Below are 21999 nucleotides of genomic sequence, written 5' to 3'. Positions count from 1 at the left end.
GGCAGAGCTCAAGGGTACCATTGACTGTAAACCAATGTACAGTGGTGCCTCGCAAGACGAAATTAATCCGTTCCGCGAGTCTCTTCGTCTTGAGGTTTTTTCGTCTTGCGAAGCACGGCTATTAGCGGCTATTAACGGCTTAGCGGCTATTAACGGCTTAGCGGCTTTAAGAAAAAGGAAACAAACTCGCAAGAACTCGCAGGATGTTTCGTCTTGCGAAGCAAGCCCATAGGGAAATTCATCTTGCGGAACGACTCAAAAAACGGAAAACTCTTTCGTCTTCCGCGTTTTTCGTCTTGCGAGGTACCACTGTAGTATGTGCACAGACCTCAGATCTGTCTTAATGCCGAAGTGTCAATTAAGCCTTTAAGCCACTAAGGATTTATTGATATGTTTCAGTAAAAGATTCATTCTTACTATGTTTTTCATGTAGTTGCCTCTGATAAGAAAGAATCAAATCTAGGTAGGGCTAAATGCTTTTCGGTCCTCTCAACATCTAGCAATGAATGAGCAGCAGGCTAGTAAAAGTTCCTGTTCACTTGTAAATTTGTAAAATTTATTTGCAAAAGCTGCTGTGGTATTTAAAGGAGAGGTTTTTGGAAACTTTTTTGTAATTTATTAAGTAGCCCTGAACTGTGCAAAGCTATTCTTCATCCACCCCACCCATAACTTGTTGTCTCCTGTACCATTCCCTGATCCTCATTTTCTCTCTCCCTACTTACTCTCAATTCTTATCCTCTTCTCCCATCTCCCACTATTATTTTATCTTCTCTAGTCTTCCTTTTCCTCACAACTATAAACTGCAGCCATCACACATTGCCTTCTCAATTAAAAATAAACAATGCCCTCATCCTTAAACCTGTTATATCTGTATCTGTATGATGAGAATTGTATCACCTCATCATAAAACCTAATGGGGATTGCTTTTATGTATACATTATGTTTTATTCTCTGAAGAAACTTCTAGTGGTCAGAGAGCGGAATATGGGAAACTTTAAGCCACAACTTTGTTATGGATGGACTTGTCTTGCTCAGCATCAGCTCCCAATATGGAGTTTCTGGAAGAAGATGCACTTGCCTGAGGACTTTACCACATGCCTGCCTCCATCTCTTGGTCAGTTTTTACTTTAAAAAATTTGCTGCTCAGTGTGGTAAATTGTTTTGGCCCTATCTCAACAATACATCATAAAAAAATTCACTTCCTAAAGAAAGTTTCATTTCAATTAGCTCTGACTTTGTCCTGCTGAACACTCAACTGATTTTATGATGAGTTAAAATCCCATTTGTCTTATTTTGTGAAGCTCTATTCTTTTTGCAGAACCATTGCTGACTTTTATCGACAACAAATGAAATGTCTTCAAATTCAAAATACAGCTAGGCTGAATAACCACTCACTTTGCCTCTTTCATAGACAAGTGCTGTGCCTAGAGTTTATTTAATTCCAAGTGTTTCTGTTACACAGATGAATGTTTGAATGCCAATATACACTGCAGTACAGCTAGGTTGGATTTCATCCGCTCCTGTAATGTCTTCACTGCAAACGCAAGCCTAACCATTTGCAATGAGAAGATGCATATGGTTTGAATTGTTCTGTGAAATGCTAGAGAGATTGCACTATAATAAATGCCACAGAAAATATATGCAATTTCCCATCATTTGTCAAACACAAGCTGCTCTCTCACTATCTATGTAACTTTGCTAGAAGTAACCAAAAATGCCTCTAAATATTACCAAACATAGTTCTAGGCAGACTCACAGTGAGTACCCAAAAAGAAACATAAATATAAGAGATTTTTCATAAAGCAAATATAGTTAAATGGTGTCTGGAATTTATCAACACAAGAAAGCAGAAACTAAAGAAAATACAGCAGAAAATAAAATTAGAACAGTTTAACAATTCTTTAATGCATATGACTATCTGGTCTATTCGCCAAACACCACTCACAGCCTGCTGGGTTGTGCACATAAAGTAACCTGGGCCAATTTCATTCACACACAGCAGATTGTGTGAAGCCAGACACCATATGACATAGTTCAGGTCTTAGTTAAAACACATAAAGGGAATCTTCAGCAACAACTTTACATTTTAGTCTACAAAAATAAATATACCCAGAGATGGAAATACAGTAGTCATGTTACTAATTCAGAGAAAAAAGCAGTGTATTTCAACAGAGATCTGGGTCAGGCAGGGGGAAATAGAAGCATGACTGATTCATGCTTCTGATTAGCTACATCTGCAGTAACATTTAATAACATAGGTGCCATCTTGCACTGAAGATTGTGGGTGTCTGCGACATAATGCAGATGTGTAATGTCACACAAACATCCTGCATGTAGTACATGTGATGTCACACACACCAACCAGCAGTTGCGGCTCCTTTTCTTCCTCCTCCCTCACTGACCAGAGCCAGACACAGCAGCCCCTCCTCTCTCACATTGAAGAGATGGGGACAGTGGGGAAGGGCTTCAACTTTGCCCATTGATTTTTTTGGGGGGGCAGCCCCCACATGTATAGTATTGTGGGTGCCAAAGCACCCACGGCCCCCTGGATTTAGCTCCAGAGTTTAATATGGAGATCCTAGATGAACCATAATGAGATGCATGAACACCACCTTCCCTCAGGATCTCCCTGTAGCTACTACGTCAAAGTCATACTTCGAATGCCACTGCAGAAGGGAACATTCAGTCAGCTGGATCAGTCATGAGGTTCCAACTTACTGAAGGACATTTGGATAGGTAGATGGAAAGATAGCCACCCAACATTTCCACCCTGGCTTTTGTCCTATTGCTCAAGGCGGTTGGTTGGCTTACAGTAAGAAGCAAAAACAATGCACAATAATTAAACAAAAATACAGCAAAAATGACAATCGGAATCACAGATTTAAATGACAAAACAGACTTTGAAAAGGCAGTAAATGATGGACACATTTATTCAAGGATCTATGGCCTAATTTATTTTGATAGTTCAGTTCTGAAAACGAAACCCAAAATGTGTCAGTCAAAAATACCTATAAAGAAGCACATTTCCCTCTTGGATCTAAAGGAGAACTACACCAAACTATACATCCCTTGATAGTCGCCATTCCATCAGGGAACAATGTGAAGCAAGGCTGTTCCATCAGCTCTGCTGTGAGACCAGCTTAATTTGGCTCCTTTTGTCCCTCAACCATTTCCATTCCAGCTGAGAATCAAGAACTAATATGTTAAGAATTGGTCCTTGGGCCTGCTTGTTTCCCTCCTTCCTCCTCACCCCCCCTTTTTTTTTTGCTTCTCTGCGATTTCTTTTCCACTGCAAGCCTGTTAAAAAAAAGAGACTCCCTTGTTTTTATTTGTTCATTTTATTCACTTTGGAAATCCTTTTGGCTAAAAAGCAGGGTAAAAACACTTTAAATTGACTAATAAATAAGCAAACTTTAACTGTTTGCTAAATTACCGTATTTTTCTCCCTATAGGACGCACATTTTCCCCTCCAAAAATGAAGGGGAAATCTGTGTGCGTCCTATGGGGTGAATACAGGCTTTCGCTGAAGCTTAGAGAGCGAGAGGGGTCGGTGCGCACCGACCCCTCTCGCTCTCCAGGCTTCAGGAAGCTATCCGCAAGCCTGGGGAGCCCGCAGGAGTTCCCACAGGGCTCCCTAGGCTGCGGATAGCAGCCTGCCACCCGGCGCGCGGGGCACCCTGAAGCAGAGCACCCTGCGCGCCGGGCAGACATCCGCAGTGTGGGGAGTCCTGCGGGAGTTCCGGGCAGACATCTGCCAGCCCCACAAACTCGGGGGACAGCGGGGAGGCGCAACACCGCCATCCTGCTGTTCCCCGACCTGGTTTTTTTGGGGGGGAAATAAAGGAAATTTCCCCCCCTTTATTTCCCCCCCCAAAAAAACTAGGTGCGCCCTATGGGATGGAGCGTCCTATGGGACAAAAAATGCGGTATTTCATTAACGTTTCATTGTTCCACCAAGCTGTTTCCACCGCTAAAAAGCATCTTGTTTCTACACATAATTCTGGCCCTCTATATATTATCACAGGCAGAAACTCATATTATGTTTCAGTAAATATGTCACCCCATTGTGCTTCCGAGAAGAACCACCATGGCTGGGGATATCTGCCAAATTGAAAAGATGTGAACTGCCACTGTACAGTAAATATTTCCCAACCTCTCTTGAACCTGTGCTCTCTTACTGTAGCTTACTTGCTTAAGACATTGAGTAGTAACAGAGAGTTTTTAGTCATACGATATTGTCTATACCCTTGAGAGACAGTGTGGTGCTGAAGATGGGACTTCAACCATGGAGAGCAGATGTCAACTCCCTGCTCTGCAGGGTCCTTGGGCTACTCAGTGCCTCACAGTGATAGCTGAACCTTCCTCACAATACTGTTGACAGAATAAAATGAGGGGAGGATGCAGCCCTGAGCTTCCAAGAGGATGGGTGGGGTGGGGGAATATAAATGCAATAAATAAAATAGAACTGTGATTACACAGAGAAGAAATGGCTGTGAGAACTACCTTTGAAAGGTGAGGAGGGAACCCCACAACGCTACAATACAGGCATATTTATTTCCTTGTCTGGCCTTAAGTGACTACAATTTCTTATTGTCTTTGTTTAAACACTGTATAAGTACTTGAAATGCTAGAGGCACTCCTACCATCCCATTATGCAACAATAGAAGATGTGAGGTGCTTTTAAAAACTGAACAAGACTTGCCCCTCCATGTAGTCTTTCAGGATTTAAGTCATTTGTAATAACAAACACTGACAGGTTTGAGATGACAGAGCCTTCCAAAGAGCCCTTGGAAGGCGGATTCTCCTTGGACCCTGACTGAATGTTTTAATGAAACTCCACAGAGAGAGGTCTGGCATACAATCTATAAGGCACTAGAAAGACTTGAAACAATCATGGAAACCTGTCAGTCATGGGAATCAAGTTAGACAACATTTTTGTCACCGAAGAATAACCAGGAAATGAAAGCATGCTATAATAATCCAAATGCAAAAAGAGAAAAGAGTAATCAAAATGTTTGCTTCAAATGTCATTGAAATATTAAAAACAGCAGGGGTTTAACAAAGCTTTTATTCCTAGATACAACCAACCCAGCAAATACCCACACTTTGCTTTTCTGTCAGTTCTTACACCTGCATTCTTTGCTGTGTTCAACCACACACATCCTTATTACATCCCTCCATACACATTCATCTGCGTTAGCCTCTATTTTTAGTATTCTTCAGCTAGCTTCTTCTTCCTGTTGTTTCCTTCTATACACATCCCTCTCTGCTCTCGTGGACGCAATCATACCTTCTTCCATAGCTCAATACCAAAGTATCTCACACTGTAGGACATAAAATTTTGAGTGCCATTGCTGCTTCATAGAGTCATAGAGAGTCAGCAGCTTCATAGTTCCTTGGGTCACCTGACCACTACTGATCTGGAAGTGATAGTATGACTGAGTTGCCTTCTGCTGCCCTTTCCTGGAGAACACTGACCAGATCCCTATTCCACACCAGTTGGTCACTTCAGGATTGGATTACTAGAAATGAAATACTCCAGGGAGCAATAAAGTGATGGCCATTTCCTGCCCCTCTGTAAAGATACCACCATAAAGAACTCTTCAAGGCTTCCTACATGGATTCCACCATGCTTTTCACTAATTTGGATAGCTTTAAACAAGAATAGACAAATTTGTGGAGGCTGCAAATGCCTACAAGCCATAATGGCTATATGCTACCTTGACTGTTTGAAGCAGCATGTCAGAAGCAGCTTCTGAATACTAGCTATCAGGGATCACAAATGGTGAGAGAGCTGTTGCACTTAGGTCCTGCTTGTGAGGTTTCCACAGGCATCTGGTTGGCCACTGTGAGAACAGAATAATGGACTAGATGGGCTCCTGATCCAGCAGAATTCTCCTTATGTTCTTAGACCTTTAAAAAGGCCCATAGGTGGGGTCCCATTATGAAGGTTTAGTTTTAAATCTGTTTTGTGGCCTTTTTAAAAGGGTGGGAATTAAGAAACCTGCATCAACTATATTCCTTGGCTCTTGTCAGTTCGTTGAAGTGTATTTAAATATAGTTTTATTTTACTCTAATATTTCAACAAGTTTATACCAAGTATGGCAAAGCTTTCACTATTTCAGCTGCTATTGAAACTTTAGCCTCTTTATGTTTAAGTAAAAGAACTGGGTATGTTTCAAAATGCCAAAAAAGGGCCAAATTTAGCTTGTTAAAAGAGACATAAGATTAAACAGCATGATTTACGGCCTGCTTGTATCTTGTCCTCCAACTGCATTGGGCCTTGGATTTACTGTGCCCCATGGCACATCTCCAATATAAATAAGCTGTCAAGACTGACTCAGACAAGCCAGTTGTATTCTTAAGATAATGTTAATGAGTCACATCAAATAATAATAGTATAACGGCTATAAGAAAACTGAAGTATCAATAGAAACAATTGAACAAAAAAGGGCAAGATTCACATTCCTGTCTCAACTGCTTAATTCTAGTGACTATAATGGAGGAAGGAGAACATTAGCCAGCTGCTCCTATCCAATAAATATTTTACAGAATTGTAGAGTTGGAAGGGACCCAAAGGGTCATCTAGTCCAACCCCCTGCAATGCACGAATCTCAGCTAAAGCATCGAACAATTTCATCACAGTTTTTCAAAAACTGTCCACCCTCCCAGCTAAACACCATCTAAAACACTAGGTGTCCTTACTGAGACTAACTATCTCAGTAAGCATCCAAAAGACTAGTCACAGGGCAGCCATCTTCAAATATCTAAAGGTCTGTGACATGGAAGATGGAACAAGCTTGTATTCTCCTACTCTGGAGGCTAGGACGCAAACCAGTGGCCTCAGGTTACAAGAAAGAAGATTCCGACTAAACACCAGGAAGAACTTTCTGATGGTAAGAGCTGTTCAACAGTGGAGCAGGCACCCTCCAAAGGTGGTGGATTCTCCTTCCTCGGAGGTTTTTAAGCGGAGGTTGGATGGTCATCTGTCATGTATTATCTAGCCGAGATTCCCGCATAGCGGGGGGGTTGGGCTAGATGACCTTTGGGATGCCTTCCAACTCTACAATTCTATGATTCTATAAGAGGGGTTTGTAGTTTCCCAAACAGAATTTATCTTACTGCAATTGTTCTGCAGCCTGTGTTTTATGCTCAGTTGGGCTAATGGGACAGAAACTGGGAATGTAATGATTACAAAAAAGAATCCCAATGTGTGCTTCATAATGAGGAGAGGAACTGAACGCACTAGTTTATAAATATGTTGTCTATGCCATTTTTCTATAAATTGCTATGACCTATTCACTGTGCTGTATTCGCTATAGTGTTCACTTTTTTAGAGCAGGAGCTTCTGCAGTGATTGGGCTGCAGTGATATCGACTTCTAAGTATGATAATGTAATGCTTGCTTAGCACCCAACTGGGATATAGCACTTTAGACAGTTATTCGGCACATGGACACATAAAAGCAAGCCTGCAACTCTGATATGCACACTGGTGCTGCTGCACAGTTTTACTAGACAGAAACCCAGCACTGGACTCGATGCTGCACCATAGTTTCAAACTCCATGTTCTTGACTGAAAATGCAGGAGAGGTTTTCAAGCTTCAGTTTAGCTGGCATTATTTTTCAGCTTGGGTTTTTAGTGCTTTGTGATACTAAACATGCGTTTCTGTGGCTACAAACCCTTATAAATAAAATGCAAAAATATTAATACTAAAAGCAAGCATTTAGGAAGCAGAATCCCATTAAAAACAGAAAGCATGGTGAAATTTTTATAATAAGATGAAAAACTTACCACAGCACTTTAAGAAGTAAACACCGAGAAAGATCAAAGTAAATCGCCAACCGTTTTCAAAGTGTATGAAATAGTAAAGCATTCATCCTTTTATCATGAAGGAAGCTAAACATATTTAACTTACTGCTTTGGAGTGTTTGAGCCAAACTATTTCGCTCTATAATTGCTGCTGCTAGTTTCCCTCTGCATGCACTAATGCAGCATTCACCAACAACTAAAACGATCTCTACCTAAAAACCTCTACTTAGTTTTGACAGCTGAGCAAACTGCTGTTAATCCCGTTCAGTTTCTGAAAATTTATCATCATTCCCCTCTCACCCCTCCTCCCTTGTCCAGCTAACACACTTGGATTCAATGCTACAGGGAATTTGGCACAGTCCAAAATCAATTTCACTGATGATCTGGCAGTTGTCCAGAAAGGGTCACTGGCTTTTCAAGATCAATTAAAGTATTTCAGAGTTCTCATTGGCAAATGACAATAATGTGTACAGTTCACAAGAGAGGCCAGTACAGATATCTGTTTCCACAGTTATACTTTTCTTTCATATATCAGATGCAAATTTATTTATAGTGGTAAAGAACACCAAAAAACCTTTCTGGAGATAACGAAGCTGGTTAATAGTACTTTCTCCAATGAATATATAGATTAGCTTAGAAATATTGATGAAACAAATACTGATGAAGCAAATAAAAGCAAAGTTTTTATTCACAAATTTAATAAGGAAAAAAGAGGCAGATGAGAAGCCCCTCTCAACATAATAATAATTTACAAAAGTACTAATAATAGCACTGTATCTCCAGTGTGAACTGATGGTGGTCTACTGTTATTATTGATTAAAGAAACTTTAAATTGAAGGGTTAATCTTCATATTATCTGCACATAGTGAGTTTCTGCATTAAACTTACTTCTGCAATTGTGGTTAAGCAGCTAGCTAGACCCACAGATGCAAGCTAAATTTGACCAGACAGGCTGAGGGCCCATTTCCTGCCTTGCGCTTCTGCTTTAGTAACGCAAGAAGAAGAAAGACACGTACAAGGGGCTGCTTAGCTAGCAAAAAGACACGTGTACGAAGGAGAGGGGAGGGAGTGCTTAGCCAGCAGAAAGGCACACAGGGGTAAGAGGAGGAAGTGCTTAGCCAGCAGTGCTTAGCCTGCAATATAGATATGCCCTAAAAGGGAATAAGTGAAAACTTGCCAGCTGATTGGGGAAGTTTTGGGGGAGGTCTGAGAGGTGGGTGAATGCTTTCAGGTATAAGAAAGTTTGCTGATGTGTATTACTTTGCAGCCAGATTTCAGAAACTATATTCTGCTGGTTGTCTCTGTGCACAGATTAAACTCTTTTCTCCAAAGAAGAAACTTTCCTGGTGCTATTTTACTCTTTCTTCGGTCCTGGGGACACGGGCAAAATGATTCCCTGGTGCAATAAGGCTTCAGATTTTTGGTGCGTTGGCCGGGAAATCGCCCCACCGAGGAGAGCCAGGCTCGACCTCAGGTGAACAGCTCAGATCGGCGTTCGCATTTCCAGTGCACACCCTGCCAGTTTGTAGGGGGAGATTGCCACACCGTCCTGGAGTGGAGACACCTGGTCGAGGGAGAAAAGAGGCCGGAAGAGGGAATCCGCAGCGGGGAAAAAAAGGTAAGCCCGAAGGAAAGGGCTAGGGGCCCGAGGGAAAGGGCCAGAGGCCTGATCAGCCTCACCTGGTCGTGGCAGTAGAGTGCCCGGCAGTACAGTGCTGCCAGGAAAGGAACTGGGCATGCAGTAGAGTGCCGCCAGGAAAGGAATTGGTAAGGTTGGGGAAAGGGAATGGGGCAGAGGGAATTGAGTGTTTTGTTGGCATGTTGTGTGTCAGATACTCCGGTGAATGAATTGTTGAATGAGGGCCAAGGCTTAGTGTCCCCTTGGCCGAGCGATTGTAGGGTTGTGCATTTTCTGACAATCTGTAGCATGTGGAGTGTGAGAGAATTTTGAAACCCGGTTAGGAGCGGAGTATCTGAAAAATGGGGTCTGGAGCAAGCCAATGTATTCCTCTGGAATGCTTTTTAAATAACTGGAAAACTGTGTGGCTTTGATTTGCAATTAATCAACCCCCTGTGGCGCATCAACCCCCTGTGGCAAAATATATTAAATGTCCACCCAGACCAGATCCCCTATATCTCTACATGGAAGACCAATGTAGAAAAGAATCTACCATGGCTAAAGTCTTGCCGTGACAGCAACACACAGAACAGGATTTGTACAGTGAAGCCTCTGGTGTTAGAAGACCCAGAAGATGAGGAGGGGGGAGTTATTAAGCCACCACCTTACACTCCACCGACAGCCCCTCCAACAAACCCCCCAGGCCAAAATCAAGAAGCACAGGGAGATGCTGGTGTAGGGGGAGGAGGACCTGCGAAGGAGGATAGTGAGACGGAAGAAGAGGAAGATGACGAGGAGTTTAGGAAGACATTAGATGATATGAATCAAGGAAAGAAAATGTGGACAGAAAAACAGAAAGAGAGACTAAAGGAGTTTGTAAAGCCATTTGAGGAAGAAGTAGATGTGTCCCCTCTCCTTTTTGAAGCGGCAAAGTACAGCGAGAGGCAGTGGCAGAAGTGGCAGAAACAATGGACCAAGGCATGGGACTGGGTGGCCCTCCACAAGAAGGGACGAGAGGAAAGGGAGAAAAAGATAATGCCCCTTCGCCGAGTTCACGATCCGCCTGGCCCACCAGGGCCCAATGGGGCCACTGCGGAACACACTTATACGGTACAGCACGTTCCGTTCACAAGTGCAGATGTTTGTAATTGGCGTAATCAGAACCCCTCTTTTGAGGAGAATCCAGCAAAAATTATAAAATTGTTTGAAGGGATTTTTAAAACCTATAATCCCACTTATGATGATGTACAATATCTCCTGGACTCACTACTAACTACAGAAGCATTGCTTGGCCCCTGCATGAGTCAACTAGGGGAATAGAGAAGGATCCTTTTATATGGGGCAGGGAACAGCAGCAGGCTTTTCAGGATCTCAAAATGGCATTACAAGCAGCCCCAGCGCTTGGCATCCCAAACCCTGTTCATAGATGAAGACCAGGGGGTAGCCAAGGGAGTCTTATGCCAGAAACTGGAAAATTGGCAGCAACCCATCGCATATTTGTCAGAGAAGCTAACCCCAACAGAACAGAGGTTGCCCCCCCTGTATGAGAGCGGTTGTGGCAGTGGCCACCCTACTCACAAAGGCAGATAAATTCACGTTTGGACAGGACACCACCTGTGTGACTCCACAAGCAGTCCCAGCCTTACTTGACATGAAAGGCACCTATTTCCTATCACAAGCGAAAATTAGGAAGTGCCAGATGCTGTTATTACATCCACGCCTGAAGTTTCAGGTTACCACAGCCCTTAACCCAGCTACCTTATTACCGGTAGGAGAAGGTGGACACGGGAGCCACCCACTCAATCTTACCTGTGCCTATAACAAAACCCACAAACCAAGTGGTTAATATAATTGGGGCCACAGGTAAATCACAAAAGGCCCCGTTTTTGCAGTCTGTTACCTGCCGCCTAGGCGTCCAAGTAGTCCAGCACAAATTTTTGTATATGCCAGAGTGTCCCATTCCTTTATTGGGCCAAGACTTGTTAACAAAATTACAAGCCCAGATTTCCTTCCAACCAACGGGGGAAGTAATGATGACAACTGGACCAGCAGGAGAGTTTTCTTTAGAAATGCCCCTGAGAGACCATTGGCGCTTGATGATGGTAAAAGAAGAGGAGGGAATCCTCCCTGTTAGCCTGCTTCATGATGTTGACCCTGGACTATGGGCGGAGGATAAAAACCAATACCCCATCCCACGACGGGCAGCTGAAGGAGTGTGGGTGCATCTGGAGCGATTGCTTCAACATGGAATCTTGAAACAATGCCAATCACAGTGGAACACCCCACTGTTGCCAGTGAAGAAGGAAGATGGTGGGTACCGCATATAGGCCCCAAAGTTCTGGAAAAGTGGAAAGGATGAACAGGATTTTGAAAAACCAGTTGTCCAAATTGACCCAAGAAACAGGGTCTAATTGGGTGTCCATGTTGCCCTTGGCTTTGCTTAGAGTCTGTAGTCTCCCATCGAAACGTATTCACTTGTCACCCTTTTGAAGTGATGTTTGGGAGACCGATTCCTTATGTGCGCATGCTTTCACCTATCCCTGCTCAAGATGTGGAATTGAACAATTATGTACAGTCTCTCTCTCGAGATTCTCTCTCTCAACAGGTGGACCCAGGCCCGAACTCCTTGCGTGACCAGTTTGAGCCAGGTGACGAGGTGTGGATAAGACTGGTCCCAGGCACCACTGCAACCGTGCTGAAAGGGCCCATCAGCTCTCCACACCCACAGCTGTGAAGGTCGCTGGCGTCACCCCTTGGGTCCACCACATTCGAGTGAAGAAAGCTGCTTCAGATTGGACTGTGTCTCAGCATCCTGAAGATCCCCTCCAGTGACAACCGCCTTGCTGATATCACTCCGGAGGCTGATATCTCTACGCACGGTGAAGAATTGGATGGGAGGGGCGCCCGCGGGCAGCGCCCCCAACGTAGACACTTGCTCTCCAGCCAAGTTAGAGGCACCACCAGGACTTTTGATATTGGGACCAGGACCCCTTGATATAGTCACCCCGTGTGTCAGGCCGTTGCAGGGGTGGATATATTCTTGTGGGTGTAACATCATTTACGTAGAGGGAGGGGCCCCTTTTGGGTATAATACTCTCCTGAGAAACCACAGGGGTCCCCACCCATCGGGAATAGTTGGGAAGTTGCTCCACGTGGTAGGAGCTTCCGAAGTAAGGTGGAGAGTCACCCCTGAGGCCCGGCAAATAATTGAATACGAATATCAGTGGGCTCTTCAGCAGTAAAGGAATATTAGAAATGACCCCTGAATATTGGTGGGAGGAGCCCTGGCATTCTTGGAGTTGGTGGGTGGGAGTTATCTCAACCGCCCTTGTCATATGGATGTGCATTTTCTTTTGCTGGCATGAGCGTAGCCCATTCTGTCAATAAGTCTAAATGTCTAGTATGCACCCTGCCCCCAACAGATGCCTCGAGTGGACTGCCGCTCCTCCCACTGCCACTTAACCGTTCCACCATTCACAATCTTTCCACCCTCCCAGATTCTCACTTCTGGCCTCAGTGGATCCATCCATCACCCCTCCGTGTCCATAGGGTGAATGGGTGGGTCTGTGTGATGCAGAAAAGGGAACCTACCAGTAAAAGAGCAATTGGTGTCTCCCACTGCCATTGCACTTGTGACACCGCAGATGTCACCTCTGTGCAAAGTAAGTTCATATACCCTGGCTGTAATGGCATCTTCCCAGGTGGATGGATGGGGAGGATATTGACTATGCTGGTAGGCCCAATAATGCTTCTATTGCTTTTCTGCTTCTGTATCCCCTGCTTGGTGCAGTGCATGCAAAACATGTTACAGAGAATGATGTCTAGCATGATGGGACCCCGTGTGATTGCTTTAATGAGAGATTATAGACCCATACCCCAGAACGAACCTAAGTATTAGGTTGTTCATAAGAAGAGTAGGGAGTGAAGGGTTAATCTTCATATTATCTGCACATAGTGAGTTTCTGCATTAAACTTACTTCTGCAATTGTGGTTAAGCAGCTAGCTAGACCCACAGATGCAAGCTAAATTTGACCAGACAGGCTGAGGGCCCATTTCCTGCCTTGCGCTTCTGCTTTAGTAACGCAAGAAGAAGAAAGACACGTACAAGGGGCTGCTTAGCTAGCAAAAAGACACGTGTACGAAGGAGAGGGGAGGGAGTGCTTAGCCAGCAGAAAGGCACACAGGGGTAAGAGGAGGAAGTGCTTAGCCAGCAGTGCTTAGCCTGCAATATAGATATGCCCTAAAAGGGAATAAGTGAAAACTTGCCAGCTGATTGGGGAAGTTTTGGGGGAGGTCTGAGAGGTGGGTGAATGCTTTCAGGTATAAGAAAGTTTGCTGATGTGTATTACTTTGCAGCCAGATTTCAGAAACTATATTCTGCTGGTTGTCTCTGTGCACAGATTAAACTCTTTTCTCCAAAGAAGAAACTTTCCTGGTGCTATTTTACTCTTTCTTCAGTCCTGGGGACGCGGGCAAAACGATTCCCTGGTGCAATAAGGCTTCAAAATAAATACATCCAGAAGATTGTCAAAATTATTATTATTATTATTATTATTATTATTATTATTATTATTAATAATAATAATACTCCACCCATCTGGCTGGGTTTCCCCAGCCACTCTGGGCAGCTTCCAACAAAATATTAAAAATACAATAAATCATCAAACACTAAAAACTTCCCTAAACAGGGCTGCCTTCAGATGTCTTCTAAATGTCACATAGTTGTTTATTTCCTAGATGTCTGATGGGAGGTTGTTCCACAGAGTTTTGGCTAGCCTCCATGGTAGGAAGTTTCATTGTTGTGAACAAGTCACTGAAATTATTTTTAATAAATTCTATCTGTACATGGGTGCGATCATCAAATACCAGGAAACCCAGGTATTCTATCCAATATTCAAACGTACTTTTAATAGAACCTCACAGAAACAATTACTTTTTTATTGACATTTAATGAATACTCATAAGAGAGAGAGTATTTTTAGTATGTAACAGAGTAATGGTCACCTCTGTTTTTATTAAATATACCACACATCCTACATTAACATTTAATTCTCACTGAAATGAAAATGATTTTTGGTTTCATCTGCATTTCTGCTGCCACCTGCAGGATTATTTTCAAGTCAGTATTTTATAACAAAGTGAAGCATTTCAAAGAAAATAGTATTCTTTTGTTACAGAGCACTGCACAGGCGTGCTAAGACAGATTTACAGAGCATAGCTTTGTGGTCAAGTAAAGGTTGGGGCACAACCAAGACAACCAAACAATGCAGTTAAGCAAGTGCATTGACCAGTCAGAACAAGCTCATAGCACTGAAGTTTGCTAGTCCATATGAAAAAGACATAAGAGCACTGCTGTTTTTCTTAGCTGTTTCTTGCAATTCAAACTATAAAAGAAACATCCATTTTTAATTGGAATATACCTCTGGATACTGAACATGGATTGGAACAACTGTACTGTTATTTAAATGACAATATATCATGAGAAATATCTATAGGGATATGAAATGCAAAGAAATATATGTACCTCAAGGGACAAAGTGCAGACTGATGAATGAAAAGGCTTCCATGTAGTGCATGTTTGTTTAGACTGCACAGAAATGTCTCAAGTAATTAAGAAGAATCCAACAATGACCTTGTCCAGAGGGCACATGTTTCTTATGCTGTGGTTTATTCACAGTCTGTCTTGTAAAAGAGACAAACCAGACAGGGGGTACATTTGGATAAGCAATGGGTAAGTGACAGTGACAATTCAGATGTGGATTACAAGGTTTTAATTACACAGAAGCGAGTGGGTGACATCAGAAATCACAACCTTGAATGCTTCATCACTTTCTTTGTAACCCTAAGTTATAATTACAGCTCTGCTCAGCTGCTTGACCATTAAAAAAATAAACAAACCCAACCCTTCACCCGGCCAAGTAGCGCAACAATTCACATCAAAATGCAGTGTCTAAACTGTGGATTGCTAGTTAAAATGCTATTGAGCACAGTGAAAATGAACGGAAAAAAATGAAAAAAGGAAGGTTATGGCATAATTATGCTGTGTAAGGAATTTTCACTTTCAATTTCTATTCATAGAGGTCTGTGCTTTAACACAAGGAGTTATGAAATAACATGTGGAGCACACAGGACACCAGTGGAGCTTTTCTTCTAGGTGGATTTCAATTTCTGATAAATGTTAGCAATGTGGTGTTATCAAGGCCACTGGTACTACCATGTTTAAATAGATGTCCGTATCGTAAAGGGGCTTGAGATACAGTATAGTCTTCTCAATTTACTTGCACAATTTTAGTTCATTTGTACCTTTAAAAAATGCTTGGGCTGATAGAGCATTCAACCTATGCTTGCCATTCTCCTTCGGAGGGCTGTGCTCCAATAGTCTTGGTGGATCAACTTCCACTGATTACAGGCACCTTATATATATTCAGAGTGTAGTGGAGTTCTTACTTTGTGCTATATTTCTTCTCCAACTCCCTAGTATTTATAACTTTTATTTTATCATTACTGAATTACTTCTTATGAAATACAGTATTACTGGGAGTGTATGTCAGGATCGTCCTACTCGCGTGTAGGACCCTGGCAGAGACACATGCCCGACTGGCATGTTCTCTTCCTCCTGGTCAGTCGTTTGGGAGCTTCAAAAGCTTTCTCCAGCCCAAACATCACAGTGACTGATACCAAAGGGCATCAGCACGCTTACGGAACCTGCAGAGTATTAGCGGTTTGCATAACAAACTCAGCAGCACAGCAGTTCAGCTAATCTACTTTTATTTACATATAATACACTCGGAGCATTCTGACTTAGCTCCTTCCTCTTTCTCATCAGACAGCAAAGAGAAAGAACAAAGGACAATAGTCCCACAACACAGAAACACAGTAACACAAACATCCTGTCTCCATCACTTCCCACTATGTGGAATGAAAACATACACCGTCATGTGACATAAAACAATCCCATGACTGCAAGCACAGAGCAAAAATCCTAACATGGGGAGGGGGGGAATGGAAAGACTTGGAGACTGTGGTTGGCTACTTCCCACAGCTATATTTGTAATTGTTACACTTTTATCAGCATCTTGAAAATGTTCTGCAGTAGTTTGTAAGGGCTCATATGAAATTGATCACTTCTAGAAAACAAGAGGAAGGCTTCTCTGTGTAAAGGAGACATTTCTGAATATGGCATGTGGCTTTGGCAGAGAACCTAACTTGGAGCTGTAGGATGGCTAGAGGCGGAGAGGACACATTTTCTGAAATATGGTTTCCATTTACTGCGTATGTTCACTTCAGTGGCAATGTGCCGTGGTCCCCAGCCTCTCAGGTGTATTTCTGGATAGATTTGCTCATGAGATAAATTACTGCTAGTGCTAACCTGTTATGGACTATATCGCTCCTTACCTGCTTTTTCTGCAGGCAAAAAACTGCAGACATGTACTGTTTGTTTACTGTTTCTGTTTCTTGTTAAAAGTCAATAACAAGTCAGTTTTTTTAAAAAGGAAGCACGTGTTGCTATGAGCTAAAGAATGGTAAAAGGTAACAAAACTGGACAGAATCTAATCATGCGCTTCCCAGTATTTTTGAATGCACAAATATTGATAGACTTCATCAAGTACAACTAACAAGCTTTTGCTGATCTTATGTGAATGTGCAGCCTCATTCTGTGAAGTTGCTTGAAAATACAAGCTCTGGTAAACATTTTGAAAATATAATGATGTACAGAGAGAAAATACACCATATGGTAAAAGTTACTTATGCTATGCAAGTACACGAAAACTGCAGCTGTATCTTAAATAAAATCAACCATGTTAATGGTTAAGGATGATGGGACTTACAGTCCAAAAAATGTCTGGAGGGTCTTGGCTCCCCCATTCCTGAGCTAAAGTATCAAATCTATACAGTATTTTAGTCCCTGGAGAAGTTATATCAGTCTCTCTCACTAGGGGGCAGCAACATTTCAAACAGGTATGTTCTCTCACTTTCTTCTACACCATCTTTTCTACATATGGCCACCAGATGCAGGCAGTAGCTGATTTTTGCTAAGCATGCAGTGACAGAAGAGCAGTCAACAATTCTTTATCTAACCACTTTTTTAAAAAAGTACATGAGGAGATGAAAGAGACATTTGCCTGCCGACCAGTCACATCATAGTATTCCAAGTTGCTTACGGCAGTTCACATGGGGATTTTTATCCTCACAAAATGCCTAGAATGTAAGTTAAGCTTCCAGGTCATGATTAGGCCAAAGTCACCAAGGGAGTTTCATGGCTGAGCAGGCATTGGTCAAATGCTATAACCCTATGTGAGTAGGCCCCACTGAATTCAGTAGGATGTCAGCATGAGCATAGCCGGGATTTTTGTGGGGGAGGCAAGCTTTTGCTAGGGGTGGGCAGAACCTCAGATTTGTATTGATTTCTATTGATCTTTATCGATAGGGGGCAGATGTCCCCCTCCCTCCCCCCTTGGCTACGTCCATGTATGTCAGATACTCTGCCCACCATATCTCACTGGTACAGTGGTACCTTGGATTACAGACGCTTCAGGTTACAGACTCCGCTAACCCAGAAATAGTACCTCAGGTTAAGAACTTTGCTTCAGGGTGAGAACAGAAATCGCGCAGCGGCACTGCGAGACCCCATTAGCTAAAGTGGTGCTTCAGGTTAAGAACAGTTTCAGGTTAAGAACAGACCTCCAGAACGAATTAAGTTCTTAACCTGAGGTACCACTGTACTCATGTGCTGCTGGTGATTAGAAGCTCCTCCAAGGATTACAAGACAAAGAAGCAGCATCCCAAATACAAACAGCCAGATAATTGCAGAACTGTAATTGTCAAATGGGAAAGAAAAGCTGGCCCTGATAATATTCAAGCAGAGTGAAGTTATGAATAGAGACAGCCCAGCTTTGTGTGGAACAAACAAGTTTTTACAGAGTTTTCCACTCTTGCTGAAGGTTTTTTAAAATATGTTTAGCTCTTCTGCTTTATTTTCCATTCTTAGTTTTACCTGACCTTAGTTTGGAGCTTATTTTAATTATGCTGCATCACATTTATTATACTATTCTATTACTGTTGTTGTTGTTTACCTGTTTGCCCTTTCTGTGTAAGTGGACCTGAGAATTTTTTTTTTCTTTGGTGGCCTATGAATATTGCAAATTAAGACAACCACACACTTTTGGTGCACTTTTAAAATACTACAGATCCAGGCGCAGCAATCCAAAGCCCCAGCCAGGAGCTATTGGGTGGAATGGGGCGGGGGGCAGATTCACTGCCGAATGAGATTCATTTGAAACCAGGTAACAGCCAGGCAGATGGTAAGAGGAGGAGGAGGAGGAGGAGGAGGAGGAGGAGGAGGAGGTTACTTTATCTTTATTACTGCACTTGCTCCAGGCTGCCTGGCTTTCACTAAGAGCAGAGGAAGCCTCCACAGGGCCAAATGAATACCTTTTTCTGTTCATAAACCCCCAGATTGAGGGCTAGTGCTGTACTGTAAGACACCAGTTCAGGTTCCGAATATCTTATCAAGTTATTTAAGTGAAACAACCATTTGCGGCGGGGGCGGGGGGACGACCATATTCTCTTAGGAAAACACTGTATTTGGCATTCATGATGAGCTGCCTCATTTCTCTGTAACATTTATAAAGCTATAGCACATCTTCAGCTATCTAGCCTGTATCCAATGATCCTTGAAATTAAATTTAAATCATGTACATTTGGTACTTTTTACCCTTGCTGTAGAAAGTGGAGGAGAGGAGAGGGTGGGAGGCAACAGGCTTATTTGTCATAGAAAAAGTCTGAGGATGTCTCCACTGGTTATTTTTCAATTCCTGTTAATCAAATATATCTATCTATATATTTATTTTTTACTTCCCATTTGCCTCCACTTTTAAAAAAACCAAAGTAGAAATCACAAGGCAATAGGATTCATTGGCAGGATTTGCGGGCACATATATGCTGATGAGGAAGGTTGTTTAACAATAAGGAGATTTGCTTCAATTATGCTGAACCACAAATATATACACTTTGCGGCTGCAGTCGCCAGCTGGTTTTAAATGGTAAATGCTATACACATACCATTCAATTTATCTTTTTCTCTAGCAGCTAAGAACTATGGTACAGAGCAGGGTTCAGATAGTCAGCAGGAGTAAGAGTAGGAGAAATTCATTTGCAGGTGCTTGAATGTCATCTACAAAGAACTTTCTAATAATTGAAGTGACCTTCCTCCTCCTTTCAGCACAAGGACTAGAGATTAAGCATAAATGGCTCTGTTTTCTGATAGCAGAAGGGCAATATGAAACAGAAAAGCAGCAGTGGGTGGGTGAGGGTGTGCTTAATGCTTTCCCCAACTAGCATGTTTCTGTTCTATATTCCTGCTGGAACTGCATTTCCTTCTGAGGCCCCAAGCATGTATTTATCCCTGGAAATGTTCCTTTGGAAATCTGCTGTGGTGTTGGGAAGTTCTTGGAAGAAATGATTTGGAGAAGTGCTATAATGGATCACAAGCAGAAAGCAGACACAAGCGTAGTGCACTGTTTCAAGGTGCCCACAAAATAGATGACAAGCTTCAAGAGGGGAAGGGAGGACAACCTAGCTGAAATTCCATGCCAGTCTCTGATACAACAAACAACTTGACTAGATAGCCAAATCCAACCATCAACTTCCTCTGATTTTGGGGTCAAGATTTCCTGTTTATTGAAGACACTCTTTTCCTGACCTCCAAGTATTTGTGGAGCCATAACTGTTCCCTCCCACCACATGGCAACAAATCTAAAAATATCAGTGTCAAATATTCAATCCAAGCTCACTTCCTAAATGTTATGAATAGTGTTATTTTGTGTCATTTGCTTACATATGAAAATTTATCAAATTTTCTAAGCAGGAAACAAATGAGACCAGAAAACCATCTGAACTCTGCTAGATCCAGAAACACATACAAAAGTTAAAATAAACTCCATGTATGGTAATTTCTGTGGAGATTCATTAGATTACGAACTGTATTATGGGAGAGTCTGTGAGAACACTCCAGTCAAAGTAAAGTGCATTTGAAGTTGATTTGATTTCAATAAGACAAATGCACATGTTTTAAATGCTTACTTTTGAATACATCATGCCCTGTATTTCCAACTGTTTTTAAAAGCTAGATAGATATTCTACTTTTGAGAGTACAAAACAGATCAGATTAACATATACTTCACATACCTTTCTCATTGCTATTTGATAGAAGGGATGGTGGGCTTGTGGGTTTGGATTTGTCGTAGTTGTTAAAGCTCTGGCTGCGCCGGTTGTTGGCATTAACTGAACCACGAGTTTTTGCTTCGCTGCCTGCAGCTGAAACTCTCGTAGGACCTGGAAGTCTGTTTTTGAGGTTAAAAAAAAAAGAAGAATAAGCAAATGTTTCCCTAAAGCACATTGAATGAATTCAAGTTAAACACAGTCAAATTGGAGGAATGTTTACCTCCCGTAAAAGACAACTTGCCAGGTGAAGAGCTCCGTGTGTGCCCTTTTGTTTACATGGAGCTCCAATGAAAGGACTTTCCTGGTTACTTTAGTGGAGAGAGCAGTTCTGTGCATGCAAATAATCTGTCCATGGAACTTGAGTATTGAGTCAATGGAACTTGAGCTCTTGCGTATTGGAGCATCCACTAAAATGTAGCCCAGAATGACTAGGTATCCAATCTATGTCATTTTGGAAGCTTGACTAACTGCAAATGATTTTTGAAAAGTTATGCTATAAGGTTGCCTCAGTGGATTCAGTTATTTTAGTGGATTCAGGTGCCAGTCAATTTCCAGTTGATCTTCATGCCCACTGCCTAGTTGATTTTAATGCCCCCCAAAGGTCACCATATTAGACTTGGTGTTTCCCAGTTGGAACCTGGATAGTGTGCCTAACTGAATGTTGCAGAGGTCATCTACTTATGAAAATGCTTGATACATTAGTTGGGAAACATTTTTTCTTAGCTGAATTTCACAAACTCTGAGATGTCAAAATAAACCGTTAGCCTGTATGGGTCTAGATACACTGGCTGTAACATTGCACATGGTTGCATTGCCTTAAATCACATTGGGTGATGGCGTGTTGTGCCCATTGCTAGTGGAACAGACTTTTGCTCATGCAGTGAGATGTCCCTTCCTATCTAATCCCCAAAAGTCTCTCTAAATCTGCACCCACCAATTGTGTTTGAGAGGGTTAGGAGATCCTCTGGGCCATATTTGGGGAAATTTGGAGGCTGCAGGAAGAAGGAGAGGAAGGGGAAACCAGCTTGTACAACACTGGATATAACCCATTGATTTCTACCAGGTATAGCTACTATATGTGCTGGATTACAGCCCTAGGCTAAAATCCTTGAATCAAATCCTTGCATAAGCCCATTGACAAGTATGTGCATGAAACACGAGCTAGCAAGGCTCTTTTAGCTAGCAATATGCATTCCATTCCAAAGGTCCAGAGCACAGAGTTTCCATGCAGGGCCCCAGATTGTAGCCATGCAACATAATCCAAAACCTCTCAATTCAGAAATCAGTATGCTTAGAATTTCTGCCAAATTTTTGAAGCGGTCATTTGATCAAATCTATACAGTGCAG

At 42.3% G+C, this 21999-nt stretch overlaps 1 protein-coding gene across 8 annotated transcripts in view; it reads right to left on the bottom strand.

Annotated features, from left to right (window-relative positions):
- NAV2 (neuron navigator 2) overlaps positions 1-21999 on the bottom strand; it is a 543877-nt gene that overhangs the window by 142256 nt on the left and 379622 nt on the right. For all 8 annotated transcript variants that reach the window (XM_082223099.1, XM_082223101.1, XM_082223094.1 and 5 more), the window contains one exon: positions 20617-20771. In XM_082223099.1, the coding sequence (XP_082079225.1) occupies positions 20617-20771 (155 nt within the window). The remainder of the gene's footprint in view (positions 1-20616; positions 20772-21999) is intronic.

This window comes from Podarcis vaucheri (assembly GCF_965113315.1).
Source record: "Podarcis vaucheri genome assembly, chromosome: 1".
Taxonomy (NCBI): domain Eukaryota; kingdom Metazoa; phylum Chordata; class Lepidosauria; order Squamata; family Lacertidae; genus Podarcis; species Podarcis vaucheri.
The sequence above is the reverse complement of the archived record's forward strand: the minus strand, read 5'-3'. Positions and strand labels throughout refer to the sequence as shown.